Genomic DNA, 27,495 nt, shown 5'->3' with positions numbered 1-27,495 from the left:
CCTGGATTCCCCTCACCAACCCCCTCCTGCTGCTGTCTCTGGTTTGTGGCCAGTGTACAGCAAGAGCACAGCCCAGAAATGGTGTAGGAGATCAGGAGAAGAGGAAGAAATCAAACCCACGGAGGAACATACAAGGCCTAAGGCTTAAGTTAAAGGTAGGTCAGTCATGGTTTATGTATATAAGACTATTCTTTTCCATAAAATTGGCTCTAGGGACTCATGGTGTGTGTGTATGTACATGTGTATAAGTGTGTGTTTGTTTTCTCGACGAGTGCCAGCATGCTTCCAGGCTCTTTTGAAAGGAGCGAGCTCAACAATCTGACAGTTTGATGGATGGCATTGGAGCTGTGATGCAAGTGACCCACTTCTTAGAAGTCACTATTTTGGAGTACATATTCCGCTGTTAGTTCTTAAAGCTCAGATCAGAACCATGGTTTATGCTCCTGCTTCTTCATGCATGGAGAGAAGATCAGAATTGATCCTTCTTTGCACCTCTGAATATAGAGAAAGTGAGAGCAAATGGGACATTAACAATATTTCCAGAGTATGATGTTGATGCTGAGTTATCTGAAAGTTGGAATCCTTTAAGCCCTATGTGTGAGACAGCCACATGGCTAGCAACATGGACCAGGTCCAACTATGGCTATAGCACACTATAGTAAACAGCAGTATGCCAGGTTGAGACCGTTGCATCCAAATGACCATGATGCACTACTCCTACTGACTGTTGATATGTTTTCCCTGGCAGTACTGAAGTTAGTTTAACGCCAGATTACAACTCATCCTGAAAAGTATTAGAAATATGCATGAACAACTGCATTTTATTAAAGCAGGTATTTTGTATCTAGACCAACAGCTTCTGTTGAAGTTATATGCAGGAACCTAGAAGAATCTATTTTAAACCCTTTTTTCTTTGAATATTCATTTCTTATTCAAAAATGCAGATGATATGCTGATTACTCAGGTAGTGCAGCAAAATCTATTTATAAAATGACATTTTAAGCACTGATTAATGCTGGATATAGCCAGGCTTTCGTTCTTTTTCACTGTAGGTTTCCACTGAAAGTGCTTTTATCTAATAATCTCACTGAGCTCATGACTGAGAAGCTCAGAGAGGGAGACTGAAGGTTAATTGCAAAGGGAATCAGGCTTTGTGTACTATCCGTAAACTACATGAAGGAATTAGGGGTTCAAATGTCTATCTTTTAACCTGAGGTCAAAGATTAAATCAATGAAAGAGAGTGAGTGAGAGAGAGAAAGAGATCAAAATGGTAAAGTAAGATCTCTCTGAATGCATGGCAACAGAGCATTGGAAAAGAAGTGCAAATGTCACAGATTCCCAGAAGTAGACCAATCAGTTATGTCTACACCTTGTGTCCTCGGGCTGCTGTTGAGCTGACAGGATCTTCCTGGTCCAATGTTTACATTCTCTTATTGGGCTACAGCAGTGCCATGCAACCCCGCACTCTGACATTAACAATGGAGGCTTCAGACTCAAAGTACATTGGTTGACATTTTCCGAGGTATCGCAGCCAGCACAAGTAATTCTGTCAGCCATCATTTGTAAAATGTGTGCTGCTCTCCTGGGAAACGGTTACTCGTGAAGGCTAGTGACAAAACAGCTCTACTGACCATAAGATCAACTAAAAAAGGAATCCAAATAAAATAGTTTTATGTGTACAGAAAAATCTCAAGAATATTTATTTTTGTTTTGTTTTGTTTGTCAAAGCTTATGTGACTTTCTAGAATGGTTCATCATAATTTGTCACTGGTTGGAAGAGAATAATAATCAGTTTAGTGAATATCTAAATATTAGACCAGTATACACATAATCTAGAACTGATCTATAGAAGTGTTTTTTTATTTGACACACAATATATGTTTTTAAAAATGTCATACACATGGATGGAAAAGGATAATGTTCACACTGGACTGTGCCATCATTAAAAAGCAGTTCTGGCTATGAAGCGTCAAACCTAGTGGTTCTTCCATCAGGTCTGGAGGTCCATAGGATCTTGTTAGTGCCTGTTATAATCTAGTCAGCATTAATAAAAATGAGGAGGCCTCTGGTAACCCAACTCAGGGTATACTTTATTCATGGCTTTCTCATCCAGACTCCATCATGATCCCCTGTATTGATCTCTGACTCCCATGAGATCCACTAAGTCGCTTGAGAATACATTTCTCTGACTGTATAAGCTCCAATTCCTACTGAGTGAGGAAGCAGAGGGGTAGCAATTAACTAAGCCTCGAGGGGCCCTGGGGCAAAGTGAGGCAAGGGGACTTTTCCCATAGATCCAAATAAGTACATTATTGCCCAATTAAAAGTCAAGAAAAAATGATTGTGCAAAGGTCTCTATCTGTTGTATATAATAGAATTTGCATTACAGAACATTGTTATTGGGATTTTTTTTATCTGATAAGTTAGATAGTGCTATATATTGTTCTATCTGAACACAGATCTGAGTATAGCGCTGGCTGTAATTCACATGATAGGTTTGTATAACTATGCTTGTTCTAAGACATGGTCATGTCTATAGTTAACACATATTTAAAAAAAAAACCTATTGATACTCACTGATATGTTTTAATTAAGAGACTTTTGTTTAACATTTATTGAAGCAGCCTTGGGTGTCAGTGCTTGCTAACAGTCACTAAGGGTTTCCATATAAGAGTCTTCAGGACAGATAACTTTGAATGTTCTGGCTGATAGTAAAATGACAAACTGCTTTTTTTTCTCTCATATTATATTCAAGAGTGGGAAAAAAGAGAAGCTGGTCGAGGACCGATTGATTGCTTGTAGCTACTTTAAATTAACTTATAGCTAAGCTAACCATAAATCCACAACATTGCATAAAACTTGCGTGATTTTTTCATTCATTAATAAATTGAAATAAAACTGTAATAGTTGACAAATCACCATGGTATAAAAGGCATAAAGCACTTTGGGATGTGCTGTTAGGAAACTAGGCTGCATCACACCATACTGCCATTGATGATTTTACTGTAACAGTTTGCCACATCAGGATTTTTTCCTCATGAACAATACAATAAAAGAGTCAGCAAGCAATGAATGATTCTGATTTCACTATGGATTACATCACGCTTGCTCGTGTCAAGGCCTACCCATGACCTGCTATTCATAAACAAGCTTTTAAGAGCCATGGCTTGAGTTGAACTAATACATTAATGCAGGCACACAAAGTGTCTGAAATGTTGCTGTGAAGTGAGTAAAGAGCTGAGCACCAGTGATCATCATTAGGGTGAATTAGCACCACTTAAGGCCACATCATCATCTGTCTGCTACATCACCAGTAACAAACATGACACAAATCAGTGCAATACCCAATGAGGGGATTTAAGGCTTTAATTGTACCCTCAGTACAATTTCATTAATTACTACATGCACAGTGATGGCAAGTCTAAGGATAGCAAAACCACAACTGGTTATTTCTGCGCATCTCTATGTTTTGTCTACCATGCTCTCCTCCCTTCCCCCACACACTTGTGCTGACTGGCTGAGTGGGTAACTAATGTGGATCAAACCCAGAGCAGACAGACAGCACTCCCCCCATCCCATCTCATCCTGCAGCCTCATCTCTCTCTCTCGTCTCTATGCCTTCTCTCATCATCTCTTCATCCCTTTACCTACCTTCCAATCCCTCTATCGCTCTCCTTAGACTGATTTTTTGGTCTTTTTTTTTTCATTCCTTTCCACTTCTTCTCCAACCCTCTATCTCTGTTCGCATCTTATATTTATTACATTTATTTGATCCGCATTCCATTCAGATTTCAATCCTGGTTCAGTTCATAATTTCTCTCTATCATGTAATGCTCACATCATTTTGCCTTTGGTTCCACATATAATTTATTGGTTATTCTCTATCTAGCAGTCCTTAATTTTTTCTTCCACATACGTTTACATTTGTGGCATTTGGCAGACGCCATTGTCCAGACCGACTTACATTTATCTCATTTTTTATACTTCCTTTTTTCTTTTCCCATTCTGTTTCTCTGTTTCTCTAGGTTCTCCCTTCTTGATTCTCACCATTTACCCATTCTCTCTCTCTACATCATTCTTTCCACACTCCTCTGTTTTAATTTATCTTCCTCTGCCAGCAGCTAATCTATATGCTAATAGGCAGACTGCAATCAATGACGTATATGTCTGCATGACTGCAATCAATATGATGTTTTACTCTCATATGACGGAAATTTACAGTGACACTAAAGATGTAATTCAGAAAGAATAAATGGTTTAATTATCCATATTCCTCAGTTAAAGCCAGGAGTTTCCTGTATTTATTTTCAATTCTGACACCTCGTCAGAACGAGCATTATTGACCATTGAGTGCTGAGGTGCAAAATAACGCTGACCTGTTAGTTTGAGAGAGTTCACTGCACTCTCGCCAGTCCTTCTTTCGAGGAATAGCATGGCTTTAATTTCATCACAGGTGCCATAAACCTATTGCCTTGCTAATTAGCAAGAGGAGACCTCATTAAGCAGAAAATTGATTTAAGCACAACCTTGTGGATTTCCTTGTCCTTCTAAAAAATAGTTTAATCTTCAATTCTTAATTTAGCCACGGCCCCTTCCCCTTTCACATATTACAGCCCATCAAATTAATGACTTAAGCACTAGGGACATTCAGAAGAAACCTGAATGCCAGATATCAAATAGTATCCTGGGATCTCTCCTGGAATTGGTCTTGTCCCTCCATTTTGGCAGCACCATCCTCAGCAGCTTCAATTCTTTTAAGGGGGTTGGTGATGCTTATGGAATAGGATAAAAAAAAATCATTATCCTCATCTTCATTAGAGGAGATCCAATCGGCCAATCGGCAGGCAGCTCTGAGTCCGGAATTCCGAAAGGCACCCCCGTTGGCTGTCGCTAGGAAACCACATAATCAGGGTGGAAAGAGACAGAGGGCTTGAATGCACGAATGTGTGTGAGACGGAGAGTGCGAGTTGGCTGGGACGGCGGATGCTCGTTTTGAGAAGGCAGTACTGGGATACTCACACATGCATGCACACACACACACACGCGTCAGACAAAGAAGCGACAGGCTCCCGGGGGATGGGGCTCACCACAGGAGCGCATGCTGGCCCACAGAGGAGGTAGGAACTGAGCTTTGTTTGTGATATGAGCTTCTTCTCTCTTCACCTCGATTTCATCATTCATCTCTTCTACTACATCCTTGAAACTTTTTACATGCCTCACTTTTTCATCAGTTTGCATTTCACAATCATCCAGCACAATTAAAGTAGTAGTAGCTCAAGCAGACTACACTTTTGAGTTCATTTTTACCTAAAGATTGATTAGACTAGAGCTGCCAGCATCATGTTTACATCACTCTGCATCCTCTGCACTCTGCATGGCAGCTGTGAGGAGGATGAAAGAGCAGACTGTACTGTAGAGTCTGGATTGATGCGGCATTGCCGTGCTGGGCAAGAGTTATATACGGTGTACTGTAAGCTTCTGTGTGGGCTGTCTGGTTTTACACCTGAAGTAAGAGATGCTTAACTCAGTGTGACAGCTCACATCTCACCACCAGATCTACACAAACACAGAACATAAACCTAACAGATGCTCAATATTCCGTGTGAGGATATTTATTGATTTGTGTTCTCTGGTTTTCATTTTGGATGACTGAAGAGGTTTTGACATCTTTTATAGTACTTCAGTGTATGTGATTTTATTTATTTATCTCTTGTTTGTTTTGTTTTTTTCGCCTGCAGGTTAGAGCTGTGTTATCTGAAGGTATTGAAAATTTTAAACGAAATTTAGACTGACTTCAAACAAACTTTACTGACCGTGATGGTGATGATGATTAAGTGTAGTGATGATAATAGTGAGTAGAAATGAATGCTTTTTAATTACAATTCTGTGCCACTAGGATTCAATCTGATTACTAAACTAGCTATCACTGGTATCTCATTGTCTTAATGAAATTTTGAAACCTTCCCTATGAACAGATTTTCACTCTCTGGATCACAATAACACTATTCAGATCAGCCTGTGAGTCTTATTTCCCCTGTGTATTTTCAGCCAATAATGAGACTCCGTTCTTATATTTAGAATATCTAATTACCATGACTATAATTCATTAAGTCCTCCTAGCGCAGGAAATTGTCTGCAGGGATATGAGCACATAGAAACTATTTCTCATGTGACAATCCAATTAAACATTAGAGAGGGGTTAATGATTTGGTTGAGCTCAAAAGGAGGAATGATTGACGGATTAAGAGTGTGTAGGACACAGGTTTTTATAAGGTGTTGGTGCTGGGGAGGGACATATGGTAAGCAGTGTGTAGGCTTAGCCCTTGTGAGTGTGTGTGTGTGGGGGGGGGGTCGTCAAATGAGGTGAAGATAAAGAAAGTCGTTCAGTGTTCTCCAAACAAACCCCATATCTCCTCCTTTCCCTGTTTCCATATTCTGACCTCTGGGCTTCACTTAAGGGAGGTGGGGGCATGCACAGTTCTATTAATAGAAGATTGAAGTTAACCCTGTGTGTGTGTGTGTGTGTGTGTGTGTGTGTGTGTGTGTGTGTGTGTGTGTGTGTGTGTGTGTGTGTGTGTGTGTGTGTGTGTGTGTGTGTGTGTGTGTGTGGGGAGAGAGAGACTTTGGAGAAGATAGATGGTGCTTCAGTCCAAGTGGCCACTTCCCATCCATTATTCCTGATTAGCTATGATTATATAGCTATTGTTGGTGTGGTTAAAGTGACTTTGAAATATCTCCCTATCAAGACAGTCATCTCCAGCTGATTGTGTGATAGCTCAGTTCATCATGCTTCTAACAAAACACACAGATAAATGCATAAGAGGATATGACCAAGAACCAAGAAAAGGGCAATTTTCACCAAAATGGCTTCTAAGAGCTAATATTCGGTGTCAGTGTTGAACAGATGTAATGCTTGCACCTTGACCCTGGCTAGCATGGCAAATGTCCAGAATTAAAAGCAGAGTTCCCTTTCATGGCTACTCAGGTTTGTTGCTGTAATATGAGACTTCTAAAGGGAAATGTTTATTGAAACACAGTTCTCAGAATTAGCTCTTTCTGGGAAGTATTACAATTAAAAACATACATTTTTGTTGTCATACAAATATCTGCTCAGAATTAGATGTCAGACAGGAATAGACCCATATAATAAACCTGTTATTTATATTCATGCTATTCATACTTACATTAGTCTGTTTTTTTTTAGTAGATAGTAGATATTTTTTACCTAATATCTACTCTGTTTTTAGATTTCTGTGCTTTTTCTGTTGGAAATTTCTCAAATATTTTTCAAATATTTAGATATTACAATTTTATTTTCCATGAAATAACCATTCAGTACTTTTTGTTGAATATGTGATGAAATTAATTCTATTTTCTATCCAACACCCATTTAGTACTCTGGTATTAATTATCAGTTTTGTGTGATTTTCTCATACATGATTATTACAGTAAGAAATCTTTAGATATTATATTTGTATATATTAAATTGAACTTTTAGTACTTTAAATAACATAAAATAATATTGAATTTTAGAATACTGAATTGTTATACTGACCTGCATAAATAACACTGTGTAGCTTGGGGGACAAAACTGTTTTTGTGCCTAGATGTTCTAGTACTCTGAGATCTGTAGCATCTTCCTGAAGGGAGAGGTGCAAACAGGTTGTGAAAGGGTCGGGGTCGGGGTGAAAGGGGTCTGTAATGATGCTATCTGCCCGTTTCCTCACTCTAGAGTTGTACAAGTCCTGAAGGTTGGGCAGGTATACACCAATGATCCTTTCTGCTGTCCAAACAGTCCGTTGCAATCTTCTTAAATCTGATTTGCTGGATAACCCAAAACAATTAGTTATAGAGGAGCACAGAACCAACGCAATAATAGCTGAGTAAAAATGCATCATCTGTGCCTGTGAACCTTTTTAGTTGAAGGAAGTACAACCTCTGCTAGGCCTTTTTCACAATGGAGTCAATTTGAATGTCCCACTTCAGGTCCTGGGAGATGGTGGTTCCCAGGAACTTGAATGACTCTACTGCAGCCACAGTGCTGTCCATGATGGTGAGTGGGGGAGGGCGGGGGAGGGGGGTAGTGAAGTCTACTATCATCTCCACAGTTTAGAGCATGTTCATCTCCAGGTTGTTGTGTCTGCACCAGACAGCCGACTGCTCAACCTCTTGTCTGTATGCAGACTCATCTCCATCCTGGATGAAACCGACAGTATTCCTAGTTAAGGTTGTATTTTTTTGTGGCATGGCGGCATAGTGGATATTATTGCTGCCTCACATCCATAAAATATCCATAACATTCCTGAGCTCAGATTCTGCCTGTGAGTTTTCTCAAACATATGCCAGGATATGAACTGGCAATACACTTGCTGTGAAGATGTGTGTGTGTGTGTGTGATGAACCGGAGTCCTATCCAGTGTTCCATCCACTGTGCCCTTAACTATAATGAAGCAGTTACTAAAGATTCATTTGTTTTAAATTTATAGCTTTATGATATATATGAAGTTTGCAATAGGCAAGAATGTGGTATGCCTCTGATTTGTAATAGAAATGCATGCGGTAATTAGTTTGTTTTTATTAGGAAAATTTAAGCTGAGTAACTAACATGCAGTAAGTTAATAGGCTGTAATTACTAGTAGTGTTTGATATGTACCATAGTACTTTAGATATTCAAGTATATTACCTTTGTGAAACTTTCTGTAGTAGTACTTGCCATTAAAAAAATAATGTTAAATAGATAATGATGTACTGCGTAGAAGAAATTGTTGGTGCAATCTTTACAAGTTGAAAATTTACAAAAGTACAAATAATACCATGCAACAAGTACAAACCTCAGACTTACTACTAAGCAAATCCAGTAATTACATACCTACCTCATGAAAAATAATTTAAAGAGTTATTGCTTAATTATTACATTAATAAGTATGTAACATTAGACATTTCAAAGAATTAGATTCTTGTGGTAAGAAAATTCTTAAAAATATGGTACCATGTGTAACCATGTGGTAAAAACAAAAAACAAAAACAACCTTAAAATAAAGTGCATTTCTTGCATGATAATTAATAATCTTTCTTATTTATGTGGCATCTGCTGTGGGCCAGATCATTATTAGACCTTGACAAATTTAACAGGTAAATTAATTAGTCACTACTTTGTAATGCAAATGAAATGGGATTGTAAATATTTTGTATTAATTAAGCTGTAAATATTATTTTAAACTATCTGCATAATTATTACCTTATGGCACCAAATACCAAGAAACATTGATCATTTTACAAAAGCTGTTAAATCCAGTAAAGTTCTATTTAGTATGTACCAGAAAATACCTCCTACGTAAGTAAGAAAATACTGAATACTTCCCTATTACATACCAGATACTTGCTACAAACTTCCCCATGAAATACAACCAAATTACTATGGACATATATACCTGTAACATTCTAGCTGTTTACCACATATTTATTTATTATTTCTAACATATTACTACATTCCTGCCTATTAATTATTTATTAATAAATATATTTAGTTAATGTTCTGTAAAACGACATGCAACAGAATAATTGCTTACATTTTGCACATATTTGAAATACGTTGCAATATTTTTACTTAACCACAGCAATAGAAATAGTTTTTCATGGTGAACTTTTTTTTTTACCCCACTGTAAATGTTCAAGAAAATTCTCTGTAAGCAAAGATTAAAGGCATTTTTGGTTAAACTTTTCCCAGTGTGGGATCCTGCCTCTATAGAAACAGCCACAACTACAGAAACATTAAGACAACATGTTTTAGTGATTTCTCTCTACCTCTGGTATTTGTTAAAATAGTGTGATTTGAAATGTGAGCGGTTTCTGGAAAGGATCATACTGAGTTCAGTATAACAAAAATGTCATCAATGGTGATGAATTAACAGTACTTCTTGCAAGCCTAAACAATATAGCACTCTTCTACAAACACAAACCTGTGCTCAGTGAGTTCGCCAATGAAATCCAAATACAATCAGTTCTGCTTTTTTTCAAGTCTTGAGTTGATCAGTTTCAAATATAACACTTGTATTTCAATGTATAGTCAATTGACTGTGTAACTTGAAAGTCACTGGCCATATTGTAAATGTTAATGTGATAGTAAATGCTGACTCAGGTGATGGCGCAGTGACCTATTTGCTAACGTTACACGTAATAACTCACAATGACTCTCTGCTTGTCTGTTTATCTCTTCATTTAGCTTGCAAAGATTGTGCCAGCGGGGCAGTCGTGGGTCCAAGCTGAAGCGTCAGGGTGGCACCATGGAGGGTGAGCAGGGTCCTCCTGCTTCCATTGCCAGCATGGCAAGCACCTCCAGCTCCTCCACAAACACTACAAGTTCTACAAACAGCAACAGCAGCACACCTAACACAACCAACACCACCAACACCTCAATTGTCCCCAGTGTCAGCTCAAGCAGCAGCACCAGCAGTGGCAGACAAACTGTTTCCCAAATATCAGTATACAGTGGGATACCTGACCGACAAACTGTACAGGTGAGACCACCCCAACACAGAGTGAGAGAGAGAGAGAGAGAGAGAGAGAGAGAGAGAGAGAGAGAGAGAGAGAGAGAGAGAGAGAGACAGAGACAGAGACAGAGACACAGAGAGAGACACAGAGAGAGCTACAGTTATTTTACTGCTGCACATCTGAGCATGCATCCATCCATGTGTTTGATACAGACTCTCCATAATATTATGCCTCTCATTTGACTAATTCATTGTAAAATGTCCAAACACACGGAGAAATGTAACACAGAAACACTGGCACCCAGTCAAACCCTTAAACACCTAATCACATTTGCAGCCTCAGCTTCACAAGTTCTCATTCACACCTTTCTGAGTGTTAAAGTCATGTCAACAGACTCATGAACTCCTTTCATAAACTTGTCTGTACTGCCTTCTGCTGGACGACTCTGGAAACTGAAAGTTGTATAAAAGTGCCAAGATGCATGTTGTGAGAAAAGCTCAGCTGGGTTTCTCCATTACAATCACATTAAGCCCTTCACAGGCATTTACTGACTTTCTCTGTTCACCATGCCCTCCTTTTTAGTCTGGATCAACCTTGACCTTTGACCACACAGACAACACAATCCACTTAGTTTGAGAAAGAAATAGAATTTGCTGACATAATGCCTAGGATTTGCTTCCATGTGGGCATTATTTAATATAGACTGTAAGGAAATCTGATTCAATTATATTATCCATTCAAGAAAGGCAATGTCTATAAGTCTATTATTTGATTTAACATGTCAGTGTTTCATGTCAGCAATAACACATTCTAGAAAAGGTTGCTGAGTTTTGTCCTGCCTCTGGTCTTAGTACATCCATAGTACATTAACCATTCACAGTAGCATGTGTGGTGTTCAGGTTACGCTCCACCATGATCCTACCGAGTGCAGAGGTCAGAGCCTTCACTTGCTGTTGCTTAGCAACTGCACAGGTCAGCCAGTTGAGAGGTGTGAACAGTAGCCCAGTCAGTAGCCTAAAAGGAAATTAAAAGAGCTGTAGGTCTAAAACTGAGTGGTCCTGACTGGTGGAATGACAGCATGAATCAGATGCCACAAACACTGTTGCTGTTACTACTGTAATTGCACTGTGATATTTAATGATGGTTGAGATTTTTTCCTCTGTATTTTTATTACTGCTTGGCCAATATGTTGTTATTTGGAAAACAATATCTAAAAAAGAATATTGGAAATGTGGATCATTTAAATGACTACACACTCCATTCAAATGTATAAATATGTACATATTTTCATTATTACAGACACTATTACAGTGTAAATGTCTTTGTTATTGTACTTGAGTCAAGTTTAGAAGCATCCCTAATTTATCTCTTACCTAATACCTTTACTTATTACGTTTTAAAAGAATACAATATACTCACTACATTTACAAACATTGCATCACTACTGAAGTAATTATACTGACATACGTGTCCTCTAGTGACAACTTGTTTTCGGATTGCGTAGGAAACCATTCCACAATCCCACTAAAGGATGTGTCCTAGTTTGCACGGGTTAGTATTGAAAACACAAGATCAACAATTAGAGTTGCTCTTACCTTGAACACAGATATTCTTCGAAGTCCCTCTTCTAACAAAGGTTCTGCTCCAAGTTCTTCTACCTATGCTACTGATTGAATCTTTAGATGAAGGAGTCAGACTTAGAACTTTTTGTCTTTTCAGGATCCTCACAATGGGAGGCCATGTTTTTATTAAAAGTAGCGTAATACAAATAGATGTGTGTAATATATGTAAGTTAAAAGAAAAGAAAATTACAAACAAAAATCTCCTTCAAATAGTCAAACAATTCTGGCATAAGTAGAAATAAGTAAAATGCAAAGATAAAACAAACCAAGAAACACTCTCCAAGTGTAAGACTGCGTTTGTTCTCCTGATGCACCCTCTATAAGCAACAACAAAGTATAACACGATGAACTTGCCTCAAGGTGAATGCACACCGATAACTGGTTCTAAAACCCTATTTATACCATTTATTAGTATGATCTCATAATGTCATCCTGCCTCTGTCAGCATACCATCAGGTCTCTCATGATCTCATACATTTGCAAAACATCCTGAGAAGTCTCCTAGGCTGCATGGCTGATTGTGTGTTCTTATTCTGCTGACACAAAGCTGCTGACACAAAACCTTGTGATTTCCTTTTCAAGCTTTCACTGTTACTCTCTGTCTTAATATCTAAACATACCAATGAAAATTAGATAATTTCTTAATCACATAATGGTTACATACATTCATATAAAGGTAAATGAAACTTGTCATTTTATGAAATCAAAAAGAGAATTCATATAAAGTTAAAGGAAACTTATCATTCTATAAAATGGAAAAGAAAACATAACAATTCTATAATCTTCTTTCAGCAAGATGATGATCCAACTGTCTAGGTACAGTGTCTGTTCCTCTTTGGGTTGAATCAGGTTCCTTCTAGGTCTTTTTCTTTACAGTTTTAATCAGATATATTCAATTTCTTTATGTCAAATAACAATTTCCCCATTTCCTTTAGTTTATTTTCCTGGTTTCTCTGTCTTTGTTGTCTTTTATTTCGTTTTTTCTCATTTTGCTGCATTAATTTCACTTTGTTTCTTTATAGTATTGGATGAGATTGTCACATAAGGATAACCATGTGTACATTGTATGGCAGTTACATGTGATATGGCAGTTACTCCACTCCTAACATTTCTATTCACACTACACCTCTATTATCATATCCGCCACATCGTAAGGTAACTTACATAAGACAGCTCCAAGCACTTGATCCAAATTCCTAACAGATCTAAACATTAACTGAGGTAACAGCAAGAACTTGTACAATTACAATTAAAAGTAAACATCTTGTTTCAAAAATTTGCTTTCGGAGCATACGTGAGCATACATCGAGAATTTTGTGCATATATTCATGTAGTAGTTTAAAGAACATGTGCACAATAACCATGGGGCAGATAAGACATATACTAAATTATTGTCAGTGCTGGAGTACCTCCGTTTTGCTTTTTTTTATGTGTGTGTTTTGTATGCTTACAAATCATCAGCTAATTAACATGATTAATTCAATTCAATTTATTTGCAAAGTGCTTTTAACAATTCATATAGTCTCAAAGCAGCTTTACACAAGTATAGAAACAGAATAAAAAAGTTTAAAATTATATTACCACAGTATATATCTCTAACATCTATCCCTAAACCAAACTGAATTTGAAGCAGGTCAAGATAGAGGACCAAAATACGAAAATGTCCACAACAGTACTGCAGGAAATACTGCAGTAAAAATATCGAAACAAGGGTAACTATCTTGTTTGTTGTTTTTTCTTCAAGGCGTTGAATTTTCAGATGTACCTTTCTTGGCCAAAAGAGGGCGAAAAGAGCAAAGACAAGCCAGCGCTTTTTGGTGGTAGCAGGACTCTAGTTTTAGAGGATAAACTACAGAAAACTCAGGCGCTCATTACAGATCTGAACACCTGTTTATCTTCAGTTAACACAGTGTCAAACATTTCCTCCCTCTCACTTTGTGTGTGTGTGTGTGTCTGTGTGTGTGTGTGTGTGTGTGTGTGTGTGTGTGTGTGTGTGTGTGTGTGTGTGTGTGTGTGTGTGTGTGTGTGTGCTTTAGGTTATTCAGCAGGCATTGCACAGGCAGCCCAGCACAGCGGCTCAGTACCTGCAACAGATGTACGCGGCTCAGCAGCAGCACCTTATGCTTCAGACAGCAGCACTGCAGCAGCAGCACCTCAGCACAGCTCAGCTCCAGAGTCTGGCAGCTGTGCAGCAGGTGGGCTGGCAAGCTGAAAAATAGATTTCACTACAATTAAAAAGCATGGCAATCATTCCTCATTGTCTCGCATCTTTCTGTGTCTCTCTTAGGCCACTTTAGCTGCTGGTAGGCAGAGCTCTACACAAAACGGCACAACATCCACCCAGAGCGGATCCTCACAAACTACAGTGAGTCTGCACAAAGCAACATACATTCATTACTGGTGTAAAGCTGATCACTGTAGCAAAAGTGTCAAAAATGATATTCTATCTGTTTGAATCCAAATTATTGTGTGTGTGTGTGTGTGTGTGTGTGTGTGTGTGTGTGTGTGTGTGTGTGTGTGTGTGTGTGAATATTTTTCCTTCTTTTTACTCTCAGATTAATCTAACAACGTCTCCTGCCACAGCTCATTTAATAAGCCGTGCCCAGAGTGTAAACTCCTCCCCTTCCGCCATCTCTCAGCAGGCTGTGCTGCTAGGCAACGCCTCGAGCCCCAGCCTCACAGCCACCCAGGCGCAGATGTACCTGCGTGCACAAATGGTGAACTAGCACCTACAGTACAAAGGATAACAAACACTAACAAATAATGACATACAGTATACATTATATATATATATTTATCCATCGATTTTTTTTTAAATCTAAACAATATTATTTTAAAAACATTTTTATACAAAAAGTTATTGTTTTGATTCATTTTTTTTTTTAATTGAAATTAGAATAATTTAGTTTAAAACAGTTGTGTGTGTGTTCGTGTTCCCAGGCTCAGCAAAATAACCTGGTGCATGTAGCTAGGAGTCTTGGCCGAGCTGTTCCTCTTTCTCCCCAGCTTATCCTCGCTCCCACAGCTACTGTGACTGCTCTCCAGTCTGACACCAGTGGAACCAGCAACACCCAGTCTGCGTCTGCACAGGTACACACACACACACACACACACACACACACACACACACACACACCTTCCTGAAGTGTTTTGTTTTAACACATCTATTTGCAAATTATTGCAATTGTTTATTTATTTTAAAAAAAAAATGTCCCATTTATTAATAGTGTTAATGTTGCAGAACGTATACACAACATGGTAGTTCTTGTAGTAACCTACAAAAAGTAGTAACCTTGCATTATAAAAGCTGTAAACAGTCGTTCCTTCACCAGCCAGACCTGTTCTATCCCTTGAAGTAGTTTGTAGTGTTTCTAAGAAACTGCATGGCCCTTTGTTCTCAAAGATTTTATCATTTATGGAAGCGTAAAGTTACAGCTTTTCACTTAAAATGTCACTCATAAATCCATTTAAATGGAATGTCCAATATATAAGTATGTAAGTTGTTATTATAGAAGCAGTCACATAATAGAAGAACCTTGCAGTCAGATCTACTGTTCAAGTTGCAGTTGAGGAAAATCAATTAACACCTTCTGATTTAGATTTCAGAGCTGTAGTTCACATAAATGCACACACAGAAAAGTATGTTTTAGACTAACACGTTTGACAGTACTTTGATAAAGTACTGTAATATTTCTGTAAACAACTACCATCACAGAATTAACTCATACCAAAAGTGTGCATTAACTCATTAAATCAGTGCAAATTAGTTAATATAGTATCTCATTGGTTGAGGCTTATAGAACAAAAGGTCATGTTTTCAAATCCTAGCACCACCACACTGTCATGATTAGGTCCTTAAACTGCAGTTCTTTGGTTTCCTGCATTGATAATAAATCCCTTTATTTTGATACAAGCGTCTGCCGAATGATCAGCCTGTGTTATTTTTAAATTATATTTTCATACTTTGTAGGACATTACAGTACTTTACTGTAAATTTGTTTTATTGATATTTACTTTACTGGCCATATATTATTTAGTAATCCTATAGCAAATAGGTTACAAATGGGTCCAACTGCAGTTGAATTAATATCATCCTGCAGTTAAATTAAGTCATTCTTCAAATGTGCCTCCCAGGTCCAGAATCTTGCCCTTCGCAGTCATCAGGGGGTGACGTCCTCCTCTCAATCCACTGGTCTACAGGCCCTGAGCCTTAAGCAGACTCCTGTCTCCATCCAGCCTACTCCACTCATCAAGACCCCTAGCCAGAGTGTCTCCAACTCAGGAACCATCACAGGGAAGGGTGGGCTCCCTATGCTCACCACTGATGGAGGGAAGAAACCAGAGAGCGGCGAGCCTGAAGCCAAGGCAGTGAATATGAGCCGCAGTGTGACATCGACTCAGCCCCTTATCGCACCAAGTAAGAACTATCTAAATGAGACAAAACTATTAAAAATATGAGCAAATAGGATAATCAAGTTCCTCTGATCTTTTATTTGGGTCAGCAAATGTGGCATTGAGCTGTGGAACTTCTAAATTGAAACAGGGAAACACAACAGGTCTAGATCTGGCCAGATATAAATCGCCATAACCTGGTTAACAGCTGTCCAGCTCTTGTGAAGTGATGTCTATATTTGTTCTAGGTACTGCTGCAGAACAAAGTCAATGAGTATAAATATTTAAATCCCTTGTCTTATATACAACTCAAACATCTGTATAAACCTGACAAACATATTACAAACTAAGTCACACTTACTTACCAGCTTTTTCCCATTCTGAAATACTAGCCTATGCCTCTGGTAAATGTGACTGCTTTGTTGTGCTTCCTTGGTGTTGGTGACATGGTAAGGCTTGTAACATGCATTCATTGGTTTGTTGCACATCATCTCTGGTCTTAAAAGCACTGCCACAAAAGTTTGTGACCTTAGAATTATTAGGTTTTGTCTGGTTTTTGAATGAATGAATGATATTAATTCATTGTTTCATTGAATTGTGTGTATGTGTGTGTGCACAAGCCAATTAAAAGCTTTCCAAACATCATTTTTATGTGAATATGCAAAACTTAGGGTGAAAAATATCAAACAAATTATGATCAACTGAAAGTTTGGTCTGTCAAAAATGCTTAAATGAGTGATTCAAACAAGATTTTCCAAGTAAATCAGCAAGGTACGAGGCTATAAATTGCACATTGCCAGCACACTTTCACATGTCTGTTGAGTTGATGGCCAGTGGTCCTACAGTTCTTTATCTCAAGCCCATGACCCAGACTAGACAAGATATAATCCAAACAAGGTCTGCCCACATGGAAACAGATAGAATATGCAAAACTCCTCACAGAAACTAAACTGAGCTCTAGATCTAGCTGGGATCCCTAAAGCAATATGTCTCACTGCTGTTGTCTGACTTTTTCTGTTTTTGAACATAGACCAATGACAGGCATGTACATTGAGCATTCACGTACCCCAGTCGTCCTCAGGTTTTTAATTTAACAGGATTGCTGATTCATTTTCTTTTGATGACTATTTACTTAAGGTCCATAAAATGTTTACTAGAAACTAGGCTTATGACATCATTGATTATATTTGCTTGCTAAAGTAAGGTTGGTTAGCTACATGATATATTACAGGTCTTTAGAGGTGAGGTATTAGTCACACCCTGAATGTTGGGTAGAGGTGTATATCTACAGAGGAAAGCTGTATCGAGGGAATGAATGTTTATCTGTTCGACTGTTTGTTCACTGAGGCAGAGCTTAATCTCCCATTAACTTCTGATCTTACACACATGACTTCTCTGTGTACTGAGTTAAATACAAAAATTGCCTTTTTTATTATAATTGTCAAAATTTTAATGCAGCAAAGGTACAAATACATATAAGTCATTGGTTATTTGCATAAATTGCTCATGCTATAAATTGTATGAATGTGTTGTGACAAAAATTTGTGTGTGGAAAGTCTGGGGTTTTCCAGGGCCGGGTTCAACAATCTGGAAGGATTAACTCATCAACCCTACAGTATGAGAGAAGGAGAGAGAAAGGGAGAAAGAGTGTGAGGAGAAAAGCAAAAAAGTCTGAGTGGGAGAGGGAGGGATAGTGGGAGAGAAAGGAGTAGGAGGGTATGGTCATCTGGATTGAGTCATCTGAATTCTCTATCCCACGCCATCCAGAGGAGAGAGAAACTAGATTCCTTCTCACATTTTCATTCTGTTTGTTTTCATAGGAATCTCAATGTGCTCTGCTACTAATATCCATCATTCAGTCGGAAATGTAGTGTACCTCTGCTCCCAACACACACAAACACACACACACACACACACACACACACACACACACACACACACACACACACTATACAGCCTGTTAACACTGCATTGTCTCATAATGATCTCTTTCGGCACAGTGTGTGCTAAAGGATCCTGAAGCTAAGCTGAATTGACCACATATTTAAACACAATTTCCAGCAAGCTGTGCACCACATGCGTATTAAAAGCACCAACAGTTATTTGCATTACATATTCTTGGATGCAGTACACTCCAAAGCAGAAGCAATTTTTATTATTGTGCTGTTAGCTTAGAAACGTCATGCAAGAGAGTAAAAAATGGATTGTTCATCTAGAGTTTCAGAGGTGGACAAATGAGGAATTCATTAGCTAGCCAAGTGTATGTTGAGTTCTAGTTGTTAGTAAGTATATTAATATAGACTCAAGCACACATATGAACAATGTATATTTTAATAAATTGAGCCAATCAGAGACAATTTAATTTGTCATTTCATTCAAGATTTCAAAGCTTTATTTGTTACATGTGCTGTTGTAGCTGATACATGAGATACATTTGCATGTGTGTGATCTTTCTAGCCTATGCCCAGATTCAACCCCAAGCTCTCATCAAGCAGCAACCACAACAGTTTGTCATTCAATCCCAAGCTCCACCCACTCCTCGAATGCAGACCCAATTATTACAGACTGCCTCAATCCAGCCCCACCCACAAGCAACTGCCTCACTTGGCCTCCAGAGTACCACAGCTGGAGGACCTGTCCCTGTCTTGCCTAAACCACCAGCTCTCAGCCAGGGATCAGCTCAGAGCCAACAGGCCACCATCTTCCATTCCACAGTGAGCCAGCACTCAGGCCTGAACCAGTCTAAATCTCAGCCCGTCCAGCTTACAGCCATCAACCTGCAGATCCAACCTGCACATAGCCAGGTATGCAACTACACCACTCTCACTGACTGATCATACAAACCACCATTCACTAATGCTTTGTCCAAAATGAAACCTTAACCACTAGTCCTCAAATTAATTAATAAAATCACAGTAAGAATAAGCACAATGTGTGATTTAGCCATATCATTTTTTAAGTAACAAATCAGTCACATCAATAAAATGTTGGTCCACTAGAGAGTTCAAAGCCACACATTATTTACTATATAGGCTACACGGTGCATTGTGCATAATGTTTATTCCACTTTGTTATGACAATGCATTAAGTTCCCGACTGTACATAAGCTGATTCACAAATAAATATACTGAATGCCATGTGTTATTGCATACAACCTGAGCTGTAAACCACTGAGATTAAAGACTTCTTCTGTTCTGTGCCTCTAACTTACACATCGTCTAATCTTGTCTTGTCTCAGGCGTCCAGACTTGCTCAGGACAGTAAAGATAAGCCTACATCCCTGGTAATAAGAGAGATTTGTCAGCCTCTTGTTGCCCAGTTGCCTACATCTGCACCACCACAGGACACCAATCCACCAGAGCCACCTAAAGCAGACACTGGGACTGTCACAGATCAAACTCAAGGTATCATGCTCTGAAACCTGCACTGTAAATTATATCATTCTTATGGCTCACCATAACCTATCATGGCTATCATAGCTGAGTATCTGAATCAACTGTGATGGGAGAGGTGAGAACAGTAAAATATGCTTGGATTTTCAAGAGCCTTTGGTTCTCCTTAAACGGCAGTACTGCAATCAAGCAGTGTCTTACTGTTTTGTAGTTACTACATGACTTAATAAGACCCAGTGTGTTAGGTTTTGTGACACAAGTAGCTGTGTAAACTGCTTCAGTGTGATAGTGATTGAAGTCTCTGGGACAGAACAGGAGGTTAGAACACTGATTTTCTAAAAGATGAAGTTTTGATGGTGGTAGAGAGAGTCTCTATTTTATAGGTATTCAGTTGGGTTGAGGTCTGATGATTACAAAGGCTACAGTATAAGATTTACTGTAAGTAATCAAAGTATTCAGTTATATATACTGTATATGGACCCTTAGTGCCCTTTGACGCACTCTTCAATAAAAAATCTACATTGATATTCTTATAAGAAGCAATTTCTATCTGAAATACTTAACATGGATTATAGATTAACTTCACAGTCAGCGATGAAACATCCACTTCTGAATGGGTTATAAAACCGAAGCATGTAAGCCAAGTAAGCCATATGATTATTTCCTCAAAAAACGAAGTGGTGATTCAGAGAATGTTAGCAGCCACAGCTGCAGTGAAAAAAATATATTACTCTATTTGATTCCTCCCACACAAAAAAGCGTATTTGCAGTGTACGTGTGCTTGTGTATGAGACAACTCCTTTGGGAGAGTTGAAGGGGCGGTAATCTAGAGCAGGAGGGTGAGTTTCCCATGAAACAGAAGGCAGGGTGTAGTTCTGTTTAGTGAGGCAATGAAGAGAGTGGAGAGGCTGCACGTTTAGCAGTACTGGAAGATTTCGTGTGCAGATTTTCCTCACAGGCTCATGAGATGAGAGCGCTTACACGTTTCCACACAGAATTGGACCGTGCCACTGAAGCTAAGCAGGTTTTAGTCTACCTTGGTGAGCAGTTTGCCTCATTACATGCTGATACATACTGGTTTAGGTGTTTTGTGACTTTCATGTTTAATTCTAGAAGTGTGAGAGTTTTAGCCTTTTAGTGATTGTAAGTGCCTTAAATCAGTTAAACCAGTTTTAGTTAAGATCTCACTTACAATGTAGCTCCTTACTTAACAAAGACTTAAAAGAGTTACAAATAAACTGGTACTTATTCAATAAACAAGTACATATTCAGTACACTTCTTATTGTCAAACAAAATAAGAGGCATTGTTATTTAATATTTTGCTGTTTGTAAGTCTGTAAGAGTATGAAGTCATCTTGGTCATTCTGATATGTTGGCTAAGTGACACTAAATATATATCTACTGTACTTAATCTCTGAATCGAGTGGGAGGTAGTAAAGGTTATTGAATGTGCAGTTTAACTGTAGTTTTGCTTCTGATGCAATAACTGTCAAGGAGATAAATACACTTTGGTGTTTTCAAGCAGGAGCAGTGGAGACTCCGAGCACAGCCGCCATGACCCCCCGAGGAGAAACTGAGCCGGCCAACGGTGAAAACAAACCACCTCAGGCCATCGTGAAGCCCCATGTGCTCACACATGTGATTGAAGGCTTTGTCATCCAAGAGGGAGCTGTACCATTTCCAGTGAGTACAATCTACTGTTACACTGATGGCTAAGCAAAACCAGCAAATGTAGATAAACCTGGAACAGTATTCATGACATTCATGATATTCATTTCCCTAAACAACTTGCAGTATAGCCTACAGTATAAGACAGAATAGTGAGAGCATCTATTAAAGCCAGATCATTTCAGAGATGTCCAGCAGCAGAACTGTTTTGTGGGACATCCCTACAAGCCAAACAAATGTGTAAAGGCCCAATTCTGGCTTACCACTTTCATATGGCCCACACACTGCATTGGTATGGTAACAATGAACTCATCTGAATCTGGCAGCCAGAACACAACCTTGATGAGACCATATGTCTGGCATGATAAGAGGGCCTAAGACCGTGTCCACATTAATGAGGGTATGTTTACAAAGGCGTACTGCATATGTTAATTTCCACACTGTGATGTCATTTTTATCTATTAAAAATGAATGTTAATTAGGAAATGCAAAGGGCTGGATAAGTCAGATGCTTTAAATCATTCTAGTCATTCTAAAGAGATGAAGTCATTATTTTGTTGCAAGACCAGGCCATTGGATAAGTGGTGTAAGTTTGAAGATGCTTCAGTGAGGGGCTTCATCAATACTTATCCACCTCATAATCTTTAAGTGTGGGTGAGGAAACCAGCACAACCAAAATAAAGGATTAGGTTGAATTGACAGATTTGTCTGTGCTGTCAGTTTCAGTCAATATACTTACAACTGAATATATAATAGCATTCCTGTCTGACTGTTGCTGTACAAAGGGCTATCGCATGTCCCATGTCTAATACATAGCCTTAGCTGATTAACTGTGCCTGTGCACCTCACTTCAAGCCATATAGAACCTATGAATGACAAAAACATTCTTGGTCGGAACTTTTGATTATCAGTATTAGATATCAAAATTATATATATTGTATTAGGTATTATTTATTTATTACATAATGATGTAGGCTTACTAGTCTAAATAGCAGTTAACTAATGGCAAAATCCAAAAGTCAGATTGCTTCCCAGGAGGACTTCAGACCTGACAACATTGAGTTACTCTAGTTGAAGATATATAGCCACAGGATAGATTACCTTATAAATAATTCTATAATGGTTGGGTGGGTTGTGTATAAAAGTTGTGATCGGCATGACTTTTGCAATACAGTGTATTTCTCTCTGCACAGTCAGAAAGGTCAATTAATAAAGGATGTGAGTGGTGAGTGTGTCATGTCGCCCTCATGTGGTATATTATTGTAAAATTAAAATTATGACTATTTTTAATATACATACCTGAATTTACTGAATATACGTACCTGAGCTTCATTTAATGATATCTGTCCCGTTATAATAAACTGTATTATTCTGTGAGTGATATTCCATTCTGTTTTGAAGCATGCCTGTGGGGAAGAGCATTAGTGAGGTCAGGCACTGATGTTGAGTAAGGAGGCCTGTTGTACAATCAGTGTTGCAGCTTATCCCAGAGGTGTTTAATGGGGTTGAGGTCAGGCCTCTTTGCAGGCCAAGTTCTTCCACACAAAGTTCTGTGGCACACCAAATTATTTGGACCTCAGTGTCTGCACCGGGAAATTGTCATGCTGAAACATGTTTAGGCACTTGGTTAAAGTAAAGGGAACTTGTAATGTTACAGGACACAAAGACATTTTGTTGTCAAAGTTGTTTCCATTCTACTCCCGTTTCGGTGAGTCTGTGCCCAAAGCAGCCTCAAATGTCTGTTTGTGGCTGACAGGAACAGAACAAAGTGTTTTTTTGGGTTTTTTCTTGCTGTTATAGCCCATCTGCCTCAAAGGTTCGGCATGCTGTGCCCTAATGTTCACCTCTGTTGTAAAGAGTGGTTATTTTGGTTACAGTAACCTTCCTCTCAGCTAAAAACAGTCTGGACTTTCTCTTCTGACCTCTCTCATCTCTTCTGAGTAACTTGTATGGGCTGTTGCTTGAATATCCCAGTATATCCGTTGTTTCTGGAAAAGTCGAAGCAGTGTGTCACTGGGATCTCTTTTTTTGGTATATTCTGATGTTTGATGTGACAATTATCTGAAGCTCTTGGCCCGTGTCGAAAGATTTGTTTTCAGGTCTGCCAGAGTATATTGCAATCATGGTCAGAGCAATCATCCAAAACTTTTTCAAAAACTTTTTTTTAAAATTTGTATTACAAAAAACACAAATAAAATGTACAAACATGGTTTGTTGTGTATTTATGGGTAATTGTGCATATTTGCAGGTGGAGAGGTCTCCAGTTCAGTCAGACAACCTTAAGAAATCAGAGAAGCCCCTGCCTTCAGACTCACAGACAACCCCACTGAGCAACGCCCCCACCACCACTGACTCTGAACCGGAGGAACCCTCTCAACAAGGTGCAAAATAAAGCTTAATTATGATATTTAGATTACAGATTAATCTAATATTGTTTTGCATGTGATGGAATATAAATCTTCACTGATTTATATAGGCTAGACTTCACAGGGATTAGACAGTTATTTTCATACATATTAGCTTAGATTTCAATCATCTTATATCTCTTCTTCAATTGGTCAATTTCAAGGTGCTGGAGTTTTAGCCTGCTTTATATATGTTTACATTGGGATGTTCCCAGATCCAGCAGTGAGAGATGAGGAGGAGGCAGAAGAGCCCAAGTTGACGTGTGAGTTGTGCGGAAGGGTCGACTTTGCCTACAAGTTTAAAGGCTCCAAGCGCTTCTGCTCGGTGGTGTGTGCAAAAAGGTAGAGTAATTGAATGTTAATGTTTAACATCACATAACTATGGTACAAGAGATCGCCATGTTCATTTAGTAACCATATTTTGTGTTGCTTTTTACCAGGTACAACGTCGGTTGCACAAAACGGATTGGTCTCTTCCACCCTGACCGTTCCAAAACAGCCAGTCGGTGGAGACGAAGGTCACAAAGTCGAAGTTGCAGAAGCACAGAGTCCAAGAAACAGGTTAACATCTTCCAAAAACAGCACACACAATTCTAAATCTAGTTCAATATAATAAATTGATTGTTGTATAATGCTTTATCTATTATTAACTTTATATAATCCAAAGACTATATGACATTACATTCAAAAGGTTTTAAAATGTTATTTATCAATGAATAGTTATTTAATAGTTTGATGGGCTGAGGATCATGGGATTTGTAGTCTGCAACTTTTGTAAATTGACATGCTCTAATAAATAATATATTTTATTGTGTTCTTTGAGCATCCTGATCGATCTCATCTTTCCCAGATTAAGAGTGTTTATATCGGTTCATGACTTCAGTCAAAACAAAATTAATTTGGAATAAGACTCATCAGTTTGTTACGGGAAGCTTAATTACAATACATAGGAATAGAATAGTAATTAGTCCTTACCATGTAGATTAGGACCAAATGTTTGTTGGCACATGGCCATCACACCCATATGTGCTTATCGAACATCCATTCCATAATTAGTCATCCTTTGCTTTTATAATAGCTTCTACTATTCTTAGAAGGCTTTCTACTAGAGTTTGGAGTATACTGTAAGTGCAGGGATTTGCTTATTCCATCTTAAGAGCAATAATGAGCTCAGGAACTGATGTTGGGATAGGATGTTTGAATTGCAAAGGTTTCTATTTGATCCCAAACGTGTTTGGTGGGTTTGAGGTCATGAGGCCACTCCAGAATATATTGTAATGCTACAGCAAAAAATACATTCTATAAAATTGTAAAGAACAACCAACTGTTTGTCGACACCTGACCATCACACCCACATGCCTGTCTTCCCCAACCTGTTTCCATAAAGTTGGAAGTACACAGTTGGTTGTTCTACAAAACTGTATAGAACAACCAACTGTGTACTTCCAACTTTATGGAAACAGGTTGGGCAAGACAGGCATGTGGGTGTGATGGTCAGGTGTCGACAAACAGTATATTTCTACATGGTCTTGTTACACTAATACTCAAACCATATTCAGCATCTTAGTTTTCACTCTAACTTCTGTCACACTTCTGTCTGTGTTTTTGCAGAGGTTGTCTGTTTGCCAGCAGTCTCAGGGCGAATCTGTGTCCTCTCCACTCCCCTCTCAACCCAGTCAAGGAGAGTCCAGTCCTTGCTCAGACATCTCCAGTTACGAAGAGCCACCGTCTCCTCTATCTGCAGCCAGCTCCAGCCCTGTGGGGCCACCCCGAGGACCCTCCACCTCCGATCCGGAAGACATTCCAACACTCAGCCAGCACTTCCTGCCATGTGACCCTACCAAGTGGAATGTGCAGGAGGTGTTTGAGTTCATCCGCTCTCTGCCAGGTCAGTGATTTACAAATAGATGATTTGAGATCATTTAAACCTTTTATATCCTTTTATATAACAATTCCTTGCTAGAATTTATGCCTTACTTTTATAATGACTGCTCTGTGGTCATGACAGGTTGCCAGGAAATTGCTGATGAATTCCGTTCTCAAGAGATTGATGGACAAGCCATGCTGCTACTGAAGGAGGACCATTTAATGAGTGCTATGAACATCAAACTAGGTCCAGCGCTCAAGATCTTCGCCCGCATTAACATGCTCAAAGACTCCTAGCCTCCGAAGGCAGAGTGAGAGAGTGTGTGTGGGTGTGATTTATGCGATTCACAGTGGTCATCTAAAGATGACCTCACAATTACAGATGCACTATGATGTTTAAAAAAAACTGTACCTCCTGAAGGTCAATAAATGGAAGGAAGCTAAGATATAGTATCTATGAAGGATGGCACAAACAGCAATGTTGACTCATAAAGTACACAGTACCTTTGAGAATGCTGAAGAGCAGTACACCGGCACATGATGTTTAAAGACACTCTTGATATCAGATGGCACAAGGTCTAAACTTTCACATCCATTATACATCCATACTGTACGTGAACGGAGTGATTTCACATTTTATACCTTGCCCTATTTACAACTGTATAATATTGTTCATTTCAGAAGTTATTTTATCTTTTTGTACATGCTTGATCCTTTTATATTATTATGTTCAAGTAAATTATTCATACGTGTGTATGTGTGTGAAAGTGTGTCTAAGTTAAGACTCAGAACAGTATGGGTATAACCCAGTCACTAATTGTTGACTACAGTGTGTTGTTTAGAGTTTTAATACAGATGAATGAAAATCAGTATAATAAGTTTTACAATGGGAAAGGCATTGTGGGTATTCTTTTCCAGACATGCATTTCTAGGGTTAGGGTCATTGGGTTATACCTGTATTAGGAATACATTTTCATCAGCCTAAAGGACAGCCCACATACTGTTTCTCAATGAGACCTTGTCTGAGACTTTGGAACGATAAAATGTTCTTCAACATGTTGCAGGATTTCAGTGTGTGTTGCTAGACAGAATTGTAATAACGTATTGTGTCTTTGTTGGGCATGCCTTGTGAAATGCCTGTATTTATCAAATGGATTTAAATTGGTAATATAATTTTCATTTTTAAATGAAAAAAAGTTGTTTTGTATAACATTTTTTTAACAGTATTTTTGGACACCTTGTGATCCTACTTTCTAGGAAAACAGTATGGTTGCCAATTTGCTCAATGTATTGTATCAGCTTGTAAATCCACACTGAGCGATTTTGGCAAGAAACAACTGACTGCAAAAATCAAGCAGGTAAGATTTCTTCAGATATTAATCAACACATGCTGCTTAAAAATGGAATACAGAAAATGATTACTTCCAAGGAAAGTTTTTTTTTTTTATCAAAAATTGCTTTTAAAAATATGCAGCAAGACATTATAAGAAATGCAGCAATGACTCTAAGTTAAGCTGTTATTATGAAAATTTGCTCGTGGGGGAATTACGGTATTGTTTCTAGCTGCTATAACATAAGTGAAAACAGGAAATAAATTGTTTATAGAGACTTATAATAAAATGATTATAGAGATTCCATAAAATGTAATATAAATATA

General features: G+C 38.4%; 1 protein-coding gene across 4 annotated transcripts; it reads left to right on the top strand.

Annotated features, from left to right (window-relative positions):
• phc2b (polyhomeotic homolog 2b (Drosophila)) lies at nucleotides 1-26,590 on the top strand. 4 transcript variants are annotated; one of them, XM_047814297.1, is made up of 15 exons: nucleotides 1-155; nucleotides 10,224-10,518; nucleotides 14,151-14,309; nucleotides 14,402-14,479; nucleotides 14,670-14,831; nucleotides 15,055-15,204; nucleotides 16,249-16,531; nucleotides 18,964-19,310; nucleotides 19,745-19,910; nucleotides 21,422-21,582; nucleotides 23,816-23,948; nucleotides 24,188-24,314; nucleotides 24,413-24,533; nucleotides 25,584-25,860; nucleotides 25,981-26,590. In XM_047814297.1, the coding sequence occupies exons 2-15, from the start codon at nucleotides 10,285-10,287 to the stop codon at nucleotides 26,133-26,135; spliced, it is 2,553 nt and encodes an 850-aa protein (XP_047670253.1). In that variant the 5' UTR covers nucleotides 1-155; nucleotides 10,224-10,284; the 3' UTR covers nucleotides 26,136-26,590. The 4 variants fall into 4 exon arrangements, with proteins under 4 accessions (XP_047670253.1, XP_027003186.2, XP_047670252.1 ...); XM_027147385.2 differs by lacking the exon at nucleotides 1-155 and adding an exon at nucleotides 4,974-5,118 and having other exon boundaries at nucleotides 21,425-21,582; XM_047814296.1 differs by lacking the exon at nucleotides 1-155 and adding an exon at nucleotides 4,975-5,118 and having other exon boundaries at nucleotides 15,121-15,204.
• Nucleotides 26,591-27,495: the final 905 nt, after the last annotated feature.

This window comes from Tachysurus fulvidraco, chromosome 5 (assembly GCF_022655615.1).
Source record: "Tachysurus fulvidraco isolate hzauxx_2018 chromosome 5, HZAU_PFXX_2.0, whole genome shotgun sequence".
In the NCBI taxonomy this organism is placed as follows: Eukaryota; Metazoa; Chordata; class Actinopteri; order Siluriformes; family Bagridae; genus Tachysurus; species Tachysurus fulvidraco.
The sequence above is the reverse complement of the archived record's forward strand: the minus strand, read 5'-3'. Positions and strand labels throughout refer to the sequence as shown.

Excerpts from the sequence above, each read along its gene's own strand:
- phc2b (XM_047814295.1), top strand. The coding sequence starts at position 4,985 with ATGCTCGTTTTGAGAAGGCAGTACTGGGATACTCACACATGCATGCAC. Across the intron at positions 5,119-10,223 it reads CATGCTGGCCCACAGAGGAG|CTTGCAAAGATTGTGCCAGC; the intron begins GTAGGAACTGAG and ends CTCTTCATTTAG. Across the intron at positions 23,949-24,187 it reads GGAGGAACCCTCTCAACAAG|ATCCAGCAGTGAGAGATGAG; the intron begins GTGCAAAATAAA and ends GGATGTTCCCAG.